Genomic DNA, 12,176 nt, shown 5'->3' on the forward strand with positions numbered 1-12,176 from the left:
TTGTGTTCTATGGCAAGTGTGAAAAGAAGCTATAGCAGAACTGAGAGGGTTAATGCAAATGAACAAAATAAAATGCACTCATCACTTTTATTTAAAGCTAAATTTACAGTGCAGAGATAAATTGTATTTACAATGAAGTCACACTGCATTCCTACTATTAGATCTCAGATGACAGAACTCATTCTGATGTAATATTCAGCCACACAGATTACTCATTTTCATGCCAGAATGCTGGGACCAAAATGGAAGAAGACAAGCCCATTTAATTATTCTTAGAGGTAATACTGCTTAATTTAGAAACAAAAAGTCAGATTTTAGAGCTGCATTGTTTATATCTACTTAAATGCCTCATGTGGTCATGTTCTTAATTTAGCATTTTATCTTAAAGAAGACGATAAAAAAGTAACACTGTCAACAGAACAAAGAAAATACATTTCCGTTCAAATGTAACTCATATGACTTTAGAGAGTCTTGATAGATTGTCTGTCATTAAGCTGAAATATTTATACTACCTGTACTGTGGTTTGGCATTAAAAAAAAGAACCAATAAAATGTTCAAATTCTTGTACCAGAGCAAAGGTCAACACAGGCATTGGTCTTTCCTAGTTTCTGGTTCATGACACAATTTTTTTTTTCTCTCCTACTAAATCTGATTTAACTAAGGAAAAAAAAAATCCTAGAAATAATTTTGAAGTGGAATGCTGATTTTATTCAGAATTTAGTGAGGATATTTTAAGGGGAGAACTCTGTATCTCCTTTAGTTTGAAGCTGCTGTCACCATGTCTTTGCACAGAGATAGTACAGGGTATCGGTATCTGTCTCTGTCTCTCTCCCTCTTCCATGCTATATTTATAGCATCCCCCTGGCCATAAAAGGTCTGGACTGGGGCTCTGACATTCCACTGACTGCAGGCATTATTTTTGTTCTGGACCTTGAAGTCCAGTCCTTACCCCTCGTCGTAACTACCTCTTTCTTTGCTGGCTTCATTGTTGCTGTATTTTTGTTCTATTCATCCGCTTCAGAGCTCTTCCATTTGCTGCCATTCATTTGGATCCTGGTAAGTGGTTTTTTTATGCCAGAAGGTTTTACATGTTCAATTATTTTTAATCTGAATCTGTAATGCCAAGTTGATAGTAGTTCCCTTTATTCTTCTTAGCTCAGCTGTTGAGGGATTTGTGGATGTGAATTGAAGACATCTGAAGGTTCAGCTGTGAACCTGAAAGAAAGTAGTGCAGGGGCCCTTTTATTTTCACTCAGCTATCTTTACATATTGTCACAGTACTCTCAAATGAAGCATGGGTTACTGAGATACAGGAGGAGTTTGTCATGTCATCCTGAGGGCTTAGAGAAGGTTTAAATAACATAAATATTTTCTTGTTGCTTAGGATCTTATCTTTGCTTACAAGAGTTTCTTTTTTTAAATCTATTTCACTATTTTCATTGATTGATGGAGTAGATCTTTAAAGAATTACACAGACTGATAAACAGCACTAGAGGTGAGGCCAGCTTCCTTTAATGTGTAGCTATGAACTATGGACAAGTAGAGAACTGTCTGCCTGCTCAGTAGTAATTTTAAATATTCAGTTCAATAGCTGATAAAATATAGTTCCAAAAACTGTGAATTCATCTAACTATGGCCACTAATGTTTTTGGGCTAAGCTCTGAAGTTGCCCTCACACTGAAGGGGCTGGTTGGTGCATGCAGACTATGTGGGTGCATGTATCATAGATAAAACTTAGGAGATGGGAGTCAGTCTGACAATCAGGCAGTGCTCCAGAGAGGAGAAAAGTCCCTGGAACTTTCTGAGTTACTTGTCATCTCCGATAGCATCACACTGCTGTATCTGATCAGACTAATGTAACCAGCTTATCCTGGCCTGTGAGCAATCCGTGATGTTTCAGAGGAAATATAAAACATAACACAGACTATGATAAAATGCCTGTTAAAGGAGTTTCCTTTTACATGATGTAAGTCAATGCTGGTCTTTGATTAGATCATTAGAGCTGACTTAGTTAGTGTTCAGTGCCTGCCTTGCTATAATAATCCTTACTTCTATCACAGACTTTTACTCCTGAGGACTGTGAGACAGTCAGTGAGATCTTTCATGTTTGGAAGAAAAATGTTTCCTTTTAACTTGTTCTTTTGGTCTGATAAAAAGTAAATTAAATGCCTTGTTTAACTTCTTAATGGGCAACACACACAGTGCTTCATACTTGTGGATCACCTTCCATGCTTTGAAGCCTGGAAGATTTTGGGCATGCCTGAGCTGAATGTCTGTTAGCATTGTGGCTGTTGTATGAATGATGCAGCCAGCCAACACTTCAAATAAAGCTGGTGAAGATGCACCATAGTACTCTGCAGAAGGAAAACAGGATGTTCTCATGTTCCTTTCCTTTCAGTGTGCAAGACAATATTCTTCTGTACACCTTAACCTTCCTAGGCAGTGATCACAATGACTTACAAGCCCTAAACCCAACTCTGCAGAGGTGGAAGAGGGAGACAACACAGAAAAATTAAGGAAAAAATCTTCTGAAACTAGGGAAATTAAGAGGAATTACATACTACCAGTAGCTTACTAAGTGAAATAAGTAACAACAGAAAATACTGACAGGTACTAGAAACAAGAATGCTAGACAGCATAATTGCATTCTTTTAGACTGACATGAAAAAATAACCAGCATTAGGAATAAGAGAGCTAAAAAAGAACATCAGCTTTTGCCATAGAGACCAATGGGCTAACACTCTTTCTCATTTCTCCTTCTTCCTCAGATAAAAATAAAGTAAGTGTATAATTTGGTCTCCTTGAAGTCTCATAGTTTCTGTTTGGTCAGGATATCAGCAATTTCTTTTACATAAAAAGTTTCTGAATAAATTTCTTCCTTGTTGACTTCCTGAAGCTAAAGTTATCCTACAAGGAGCATTTCCCTTGTGAGATCCCTGAAATATAAGAACATTTTGGTTTTGGTTTTCGTTTGGTTTGGGTTTTGTTTCTGGGGTTTTTGGTGTTTTGTTCTTTTTTTTTTTTATCCATAATTTGCCTTGGTGAGGGCAAATACCTCAGCAGCTTTCAAAGAGAATTGTTTGAAATTTGTTGACTTGCTTTCAGAACCAAATACTAAAGGAAAAGCCAAGGACTGAAATCTAGGGGGCATAAAGACCAGCAGGGGAAAAAAACCCCACAGAATAGCAGACTATTCTGAACTGGAAGGGACCCACAAGAATCATCAGCGACCAATTCCTGTCCCTGTGCAGGACAACCCAAATTGGATATCTATACTTTCATGAAGTCATGATTATCTTACAGTTCTGTAAATGTATTTTAAGTCCAAAAATTAAATAGTTTTTCATTAGTATGAAGAAATCATGAAGCAGAACAAATTTCCTACTGTTGTGATCAATTAAAAAAAAAAAAATACTCAAAGCAATAACAAACACCTCTCACTCTTGTTTTTTGATCTTCTTTAAATCCTTGTTAACACTTCCTTATTGTAGGTCATTTCTATTACTAATGAGAGACCTTTTCAGAGACAATCCTAGTAGCCATGTGAGCCTAAGAGAAAGAGAAAGAAAGGTTATCATATGGATTACTTGAAGCAAGCTTCCATGTCAAAGTAGAAAAATCAGTTATAACAATAGCAAAATAAAAATGCAAAGTAATGACTGAACTGCTGGTTTTAAAACAAACAAACAGACAAGGGAAATTCTTTCTGCACTCAACTTTCATCCCACTTTGAGAGGGGAACTACCTCTCACCTGATCAGAATTTGCACTACAAGTGACTAAAGATAATCAACTGATGATGTGCAAACTAGAATTAAATGGGTCTATCATCTGGACAAAGGGTCTTGGAAACCTTGAATATGATATTTTAGGTTAAAAGAAAAGGATTTGCATTGAGGAACATGATAATATTTTAACCATTGCATACAGGCTGGATCCCTGATTCAACTGTAAAAGAATAATGCATAATAAGCTCTTTTAAATTGAACCCTGGTATCATGTACAAAACAATTACTATAATGCACATTTAAAGAAAAACTGACTTCCTTCTCAATCTTAGTGTTTCAATTCACTGTTGTAATCATAAATGGAAGATTAAATTCAATCTGAAAATTGGATTACAAAAATAAATGAAATGTTCATATATTTTTGTTTCAGCTTTTATAGGCTCATTGGATTTGCTCTTGCCTTTAAAAATAATTCATTACTTTATTATCTCTATTGTAATTGAACAAAATTCTTTATACTATCTCTGAAGAAGCGAGGCACACAGACTTTCATTAGTTTGCAGTAATAAGTGAGCACATAAAACGTGAATAGTTTGCAGTAGCAGGGAACCAACTATAAATGAACAGACACAAGAGTGCAAAGGTTTCTGGTCATGATGGGTGACATGAGCATCTTGAAACTTGAATATGAACCTGTCTGAAAGTCTAAATCACATCATAAAAAGATAACTCTAAATTCATTGGAGTTGATTTTTCAAGTTCAGTGTTAGTTTGTGTGAAGTTGGGTTTATTTGTATGCTAACTCAGGAGTTTCCTTGACAGTAGTCCTTATGTTTGACCTATTCTTTTTCAGACATTATCCTGTTTTTATTTGCACTCAGAAAAGTGCAGCAAAACCCAAAATTCGAAGGCATCCATGATGTCTTTACCATTCTACCAAAGACACCACGAGCACTATGACCGTGCGTACCGCCACAAAGCGCTGTCGTCCACTGTGAGCCAGTACCAAAAGGAGACAAAGAGCAAATCTGCCCTCTATGCTCAAGGATCTGCTGCTTACGCCAGGGGCTCTGCTGCCTACCGCCACTCGTCTGCAGCAGGCTTCAGCCTTGAATCCTCAGCAGCTTACAGCCATGGCTCTTCAGCCCACGACCTGGAGTCGGCAGCCTACAGCTATGGATCCACAGCCTACGACCACTCTGCCGCGCAAAGCAAGAGATCTGCTGCCTACAGCCTTGACTCCGAGTCCCTCAGCACCAGCTCAGCTGCCTACAGCCACGCATCTGAATCCATCAACAAGCTGGCTGCAGCCTATCGGCTGGGATCTGAAGCCTACAGTTTTGGGTAAGATAATCCATCTTTGAAACAGCATCCTGGTAGAAAAATATCCAACCACCTCCCATTGAAAACAATGGCAAAACTCTCCTCCTCATCCACATAAAGTTTCTCTATAACATAAAATACATGAATGTATTTTCCTGGTCAGGTGTTTTCCCTTGGCTTTGGCAATGGGAAGGACTGTGGTCAGCTTAGTTTGTTGAACAAATCCATGAGTGATTCTTGGACTGTTGTAAGAATAGGATTGGAAATGCTGATGTGGCTGAATGCTGACATATTCACACTCCAGATGGTTAAGCATGAGCTGCCTCTCCTTCCAAGTTCTTTAGTCACGTTAATACAGCTGAATTTAATACGAAGAGTTGAGATAGCTTTGGATTGAGTCTGTCTCTTATCTGGCAAGGTTGGAGTAGTATAAGAACTCAAAGCTCTTCATGAAAGTTTGAGTTGATGTGTCCATATATGATTAATTCTTCTTTGGCCTAATAGTTTCACTTTTGTGCTGAGTGGTCCAAGAAACTGAAATTTTCACACTGTATATTGGTTGATGCATACTATTTCCAAAGTAGAAACAACCTGAAGTGTCCCATCTTACAAGAGAAGAATAGCTATACTCAGCTCTTTTTTTTTTTAAATTTAAGATCATAAATATTGCTCAAGCAATTACATTAGCATAATACTTTGCTATAATAGCCTCATAATATTTGTATGCATATATATCAGAGATTTACAGAAATTAAGGAAGTATTAAAGTAAGATTAGAGCAGCTGTTAGCAATAGAGGAAACAATCAACAAATTATAGCTCAAAAACATCTGCTTGCTGTTATATTAATGCAAAATTAAGAGTATCATTAGCAGAACTGATCAAAACTTGTCCACCAGAAAATTTAAAATTTAAAACTGAATATTCTCCCCAGACTGTGGATAATGGTGAAATCTTGGCCAAAATCAATGAGAGAAAGACTACATGTACCACAGTAAACAATACCTTGTGATTTCAGCCTTCACTGAAATCTTGGCTTTCAGGAAGCTCAGGGTCCAATCTCTATTTGCCCTGAGTGTTTTCAGGAATTTGATCCTCAGGCTGTTAAAGTCAAGGTGAATGACTTTACTTAACTCTTTACTGCAAGAAAGATATTGAGTTGCTGGAACATGTCCAAAGAGGGGCAACAAACCTGATGAAGGTTCTCAAGTACAAGTCTTATGAGAAACAGCAGAGGGAAATACAGTTATTTATCTAGGAGAAAGGGATACTCAGGGGAGACCTTATCACTCTCTACAGCTGTCTGAGAGCGTAACCAGGCAGGCCTTGATCTCATCTCCCAGGGAATCAGACAGGATGAGAGGAAATGACCTCAAGTTGCACTAGGGGAGGTTTAGATCAGATATTAGGAAATATTTCTTCACTGAAAGGGTGGTCAGGTATTGGAATAGGCTGACCAGGGAAATGGTGGAATCATCATTCTTGGAAGTGTTCAAAAACGTGGCACTTAAGGACATGGTTTAAGGGTGGGTTTGGCAATGCTGGGTTACTGGTTAAACCTGATGATCTTAGAGGTTGCAATGATTTTATGATTCTGCATTGTATGATTCTGTATTCTGTATGATTGTCTTACGGTCTGATCATATCCAGGCTTTGCTGTTGAAACAAGTTTACTTGTGCAGATAATTTACCACTGAGAAAGCAGTGAGAATCTCATTTATAATCTGTTGGTGAAGGGAAGAAAACTGGAGGTGCTGGGACTGATTGTTACACTTCCAAAGGGAGCTGGGTGAGGGAAGATATCCCAAATTTCTGCAGCAATGCAGCTGTGCCTGCACTCTGTTGCTGACTGTAACCCAAAGCTTGCTTCTTCTTGAAGCAAAGGTTCTCATAAAAATAGAACTTCAAGTTTTAAAAAATGATTGTTAAAAATTCTGTTTCTGAGTCCTGCTTACAAGCACTTCAGCTGTCACACAAGTTTTTTTCTGAAATCTGTCTTATTAAGAATAACTCTAATGTCAATAGTATAATATTGAAGGAAATTAAATTATTTAGTTGAGAGAGAACTTAAAACATTTACCAAGGTTTTGCTTGAGATGAAAGCTTTTGATTTAAAGTAGCATATTTGCATATATAATACTCTGTAGTACAAGACTTGCCAATAGATTGTTCAGAGATAATAATGTCAGCTGCAGCTTCTTTATTTCTGTGGTCCTGTCATTGTATTGGAAAAACTTCATTGCTGCTGCCTAAGACAAGGATTCTGGAGATTAGATACATAGGATTCCAAGCTCTCTTACACAAAATTTAATTAACACAGGAGACAATATTTCTGAATGAAAATCTCAGTATTTAGCTTGGCTTTATGGTTAATATAGCCTCCATGTTGGTATTTATTTCTTTTGTGCATCCCATATATCTGCAATTTGCAAGAGGCCAAATGGAAAAAATAATGCAATACTACAGCTAAATGTAGTTAAAATTTGAAGGAATTCTTGTCAAATTTGTGCTGTCTTTCCCAGATAATGCAAAATACTTCAAGGGGTAATGTGGAGACAACAAGTGTTAAATAAATTAAGAAAATCAAAGACTTTCATTTTCATCCATTTGAAAAGAATGGTGTAGAAAAAAAAGTCTTCAAATTCTTCCAATTTTCTAGAAATAGAAAAGGTTGAATTGAAATTATGTATCTAAGTGACCTGAGTGTTTGATTGAAACCAGAAAGGACACACAAATCCAAATCCAGAAATGTTTTTCAGCTAGCAATTGATAATTACATATCAGTGAATATTACCATCAAATATAGATTTATGCATAATGGATGTAGTTTTGCAGATAAACACCATTGAGCCGAACAGCAATACTCAAATATTACGTTTTTATTCAGGTTATTTCTTATTTTTATTTAAAGTAGCTTCTGGTATTATAGTTATTATAACTATAAGCTTCTGGCTTATAGTTATTGCAAAATTTAAGTCTTATCCATTTTTGTAATCACGGTAGAGAAAAGAGTTCATGAAGCATTGGTGTTGACATGCAGTTAGTGCTATGTGATGAATTTATCATGGGGAAAGCAGTGGAGAAGGTCTAGGAACTAGGTAACCTGTAAGACCTTGACCTGGACCCAGTTCTGTGATGTTGAAGCCTCACTTGAGTGGAAAACATTCCCAGGATGTGAAAACAGGTAGTTTGAAGGAGGCACAGCTTGATTTTTCAGGGGGATGAAAAATTTTCCCTGTGCAAGTGGCCCGTCCCCCACATTTTGAGTCTTTTTCACACCACAGCATCTTGAGGAAGTAGAGGGAGCAAAATGAAAACTGGCAAAATCAAGAGCAAATATGGAAGCTTGCAGCTCTGCTGGTTGCAGCTGGCCAAAGGTGCAAACATCTGGGCTCCCAGAAGAAAGGGCTTCTCACCATGGAGAGGTTGCCTCTTCACAGCCAGCCCTCCCCACCAGCTGGTGGGGCTCTCTTTAGCCAAGCACTTCTTTGGCTTCAGCAGAGGCAGGAAAAGGGGCATGTGCTGCTTCCCTTGAGGCTTTGTGCAGGTAAGGGATGTACGTCTCCCACAAGCCGATGTTGTGGCCACCCATGCTCTTCCCCATCCAGCCCCTGGGGGCTGCCAGCCTTGGCAGGTTGGCTCCTGTGGGAAGCCTGGTTCCTGACTCCTTCTTCCACAGCAGTGCTCCATCCTCTGTGTGCTTTTGAGAAGATTTGAGTCAGATCTGCCAAAGCTTCTTATAGAACTACAGGGCTGTCAAACAGGGCTGCTGGATTAAATGTGTTTAAGTCTCTTTTTATGGAAGTTCAGTGATTTGCCTTTGCTCAAACTTTCACTGCTTTTCCATGCGTTATTCTCCTGTCTAGCAGTATCAATAATCCCATTGTGTCACAGACAGATTATCTGTCACCAGAAGGGCCAGACACCTGCTTAGAGGGAAAACAGAAGTTACTGGTGTGGCTCAGGCATTTGCATTTATTTTGCAGGTCAGGCAAAATAGCAAAGAGGACATGGTGTAATTCAGGTGTACCAAGCAAAGAGAGGAAAAATGCCTTTCTAACTTGCCTTTAATTGGGTTGCCAGTGAGGGCTAATGCTTTTCTGAGCAACACTGTAACCAGGATTGGGACAAGGCTGAGAAAATAATACACATCCAGAAACATTTAAAGACCATGATCTTGGCACTGCTCACCTCTGGTTTATTATAGGTGAGGGTTAAGGAGCTGGCTTCCAGATGTCATACCCAAGCATGGAAATTAATTACACCTGCTATGTGGAAACAATTCCCCTTCAAATAAAATTGTTGTGGAAGCTGTGTAAGGGAATTTCGCCAGCAATATTGCCTGGGCTTGTGACAAACCTGTCAGCAACTTAATATAGTCACCAGAGAGCATTTCTCATTTTTAGAAGCTGAATTTAAAGAGTTCTTCTCCTATTTACAGTAAGTTAAGATATTGCATATTAGGAAAGAAACAGCAGTTAAAAAGAAAGTCTGGATAAGGACTCATGGTTAATAGAGCTTCTCAAGGAGGTACAGCTGGTGCAATCATTGTGTATACCATTATCTCTTTCTGCTTAGGACAAGATACATGGTTTTGTAGAGGTGTAAAAGAGCTTATATGTGCCTTTTCATGCAAGAGTGAAAGAACAAAAGAATAGAGTGTTGTGGTCTGCTTCCAGAACGCATTTCTACATCCACTGGGTGCAGACTCTCTTTAGGCAGTGTGGGAAACCTATCCCTTCAGGCAGAAAAAAGGGCAGTGCCAACATATTCTCTGTCCGAAAATAAGACATCAACACAGAGCAAAGCATCTGTTTGGGAGCTGCACATGCCCTGCACAGGGTTTTCTTTAGTTCCTCTTTAGGCTAGAGGGAAAATTAATAGCATCTGGTTTTTTTCATCTCTAGAGAACAATGCCTGTGCCTTTTACAACTCTAATGAAAAACTAGGAAAATGCTGGCATTGACATTTTAACATGCTGGAAACCACCCTGAAGTCAGGACAGTAGGCTTAGGTCACCAACCTTGATAAAACTGAACAGAAAATATCTTACCTGGAAAAAAAAAATATACATATACTAACTGTGCATATCAGATGAGGCTGAAAGATGTTAAAAGGTCATGATACTGTTCCTCCCTATGAAACTAGAGAGCACTGATACTCTGCTCTTGCTCCTCTGGGGAGATTCTGTTCCACATATCAGGTAAAAGGTTGGAACATTTTAAAATAAAGGGCAAGATTTTAGAATCTAGTTCAAGAAACAGAGTCCTCCTTTGGGTCACCTAAACAATGGTTTTAGGCAGGATTTTGTTTTTGTGTTGCACAGGAAGAAATAGTAAGAACACAGGAGAACAGGGAAATAAACCGCATGATAGAATAGTGTTTAACCTATATTTTCAAGCAAAGAACTCCATTTGAATATGTGTTTCTAGTAGCCTCCATCTAGCTATGCCAGAATTTAGAAAGGAGAAACATTTTCTGCTGCTTCAAATTTATTCATCTAATCTCTTGGTTTATGCAGTGCAATTCTAAAGAACATTTTGGAGTGACTCTAGGTATCCCTCTGAAAACATCAGCTGGGTGCTCTGGTATGGTCATGAAGGTGAGATATTCAACTTCAAACACTTGGAGTGTTTGAGTGAAAAATCAGCCTCCAAACAAACAGAACCTTTTATTCTTGCCTTTTCAAATAATTTTAGAAAGATATAAATGAAAGATAGGATACCCCGACTACCATACCAGAAAGATATAAACAAAATGCCTGGCAAGGAGTGATGGGTACTGCTTTATATGCTTCCCATTAATTCCCTGCATGAGTGTATAATCTGGACCTCAAATGAAAACTAAAATGACTGCAAGGCCAAACTCTCCTTTAGGAATACTGTATTTATCTGGATTTGTCTGGATTTAACAGTGCTGTAAATGCCTGAGCTGAAATTTCCACCACATTTCAACTACATTTGTGAAAATAAAAAAACTTCTAGACATTTTAAGTTCAATTGCTACTGTGATATTTCTTGATATAGAAGCAACTAGGAATGAAGTGGCCTCATAACAGGTTCAGCCTGAAGCTCTGAGGAAATATAATGTCTGTCAGAGTCAAAATTCCAGGTTTGACCCATTTTTATATAGGACAGGAATAAAAGTCACCTGCTAAGTAAAGATCTGCAGCTCCTTACAGACTCTAGTTCAATTAAGAAAAATAACGAAAATAGTTTGCCTTTGATGTTTCTTTTCCCTTATTTGATGAGTTGTCCCAGTGCATTTGTGGTTTGCCATAGTGATTGCACCACATCATTGTCCAACCTAGGAGTAAGGCCATTGCACACCCCATTTCAATGTTACTTGTCATCTCTTGTCTCTTCCTTTTTATTTCACTCTGCCTGGACTGTTCCCAAGTGTTTTCTGCTTGGATTTCAGTCCCTAAAGCTGGATATGCATCTCTTGTACTCCATCCCTGGCTGTCCTGGGTAGTGCCTGGTGTCAAAATCCAGAGCCCACAGCATCTCTCTCTGTAGATGTGGTCTGTGCCTTAGCTGACCCAGTGGTGCCTGACATGGAAAATCTTTGGCTCCAGTCCTGCCATGTGTGCCACAGTCTCTCACTGGCTGTGCCTCCTTTTGTGTGGAAGCCAAGTTACAGGGAGAGGAGGAAGGAAGGAGAAGCAGTGCACAGTTGCTTTTACCCCCTGTACTGAGCGTCACTTGGCAGAAGTGCTGCAGGATTGGTGATGGTGGCACCTGAGGAGCACAGAGGAATTACATTAACTGGAACTGAGTAGGGAGAGAACTCAGTCTGGGTAAAGGGATGAACACAAAGAAATGAAGGAAGGGAGGATGGAAGAATGAAAGTGATCCTGTGTCATCTCACACACAGTCTCAGTGGATATATTACTAGCACATATTTTGGAAACAGCACTCTTCTTGTGTTGGTGGTGGTACTTTTGCAGGGATACAGCCTAAGGAAAACATTAGCCCAAGGATATAATATTATATTACATTATGGATGTGTAACATTCCCAGGGGCCCAGTGTTAGCATGGGTTTTGATATATGTGGAGACACCAGTGTAAGCTATCCAGGGTGTGGGAAGCAGGTTATCCCTGACAGAGGCACATATCAGGGCTA

The 12,176-nt window shown here is 38.7% G+C and overlaps 1 protein-coding gene across 2 annotated transcripts in view; it reads left to right on the plus strand.

The window, feature by feature from the left end:
* Positions 1-876: 876 nt before the first annotated feature.
* The window catches only part of MYOM1 (myomesin 1), a 73,646-nt gene continuing 62,346 nt past the window's right edge, over positions 877-12,176 (plus strand). The window contains exons 1-2 of one of the 2 annotated variants that reach the window (XM_021551514.4): positions 877-1,057; positions 4,582-5,072. In XM_021551514.4, coding sequence (XP_021407189.2) covers positions 4,645-5,072 — 428 coding nt within the window. In that variant the 5' untranslated portion in view covers positions 877-1,057; positions 4,582-4,644. The remainder of the gene's footprint in view (positions 1,058-4,581; positions 5,073-12,176) is intronic. The other variant, XM_077784125.2, reaches the window with a different exon arrangement.

This window comes from Lonchura striata, chromosome 2, assembly GCF_050655825.1.
Source record: "Lonchura striata isolate lonStrDom1 chromosome 2, ASM5065582v1, whole genome shotgun sequence".
Lineage (NCBI taxonomy): Eukaryota > Metazoa > Chordata > Aves > Passeriformes > Estrildidae > Lonchura > Lonchura striata.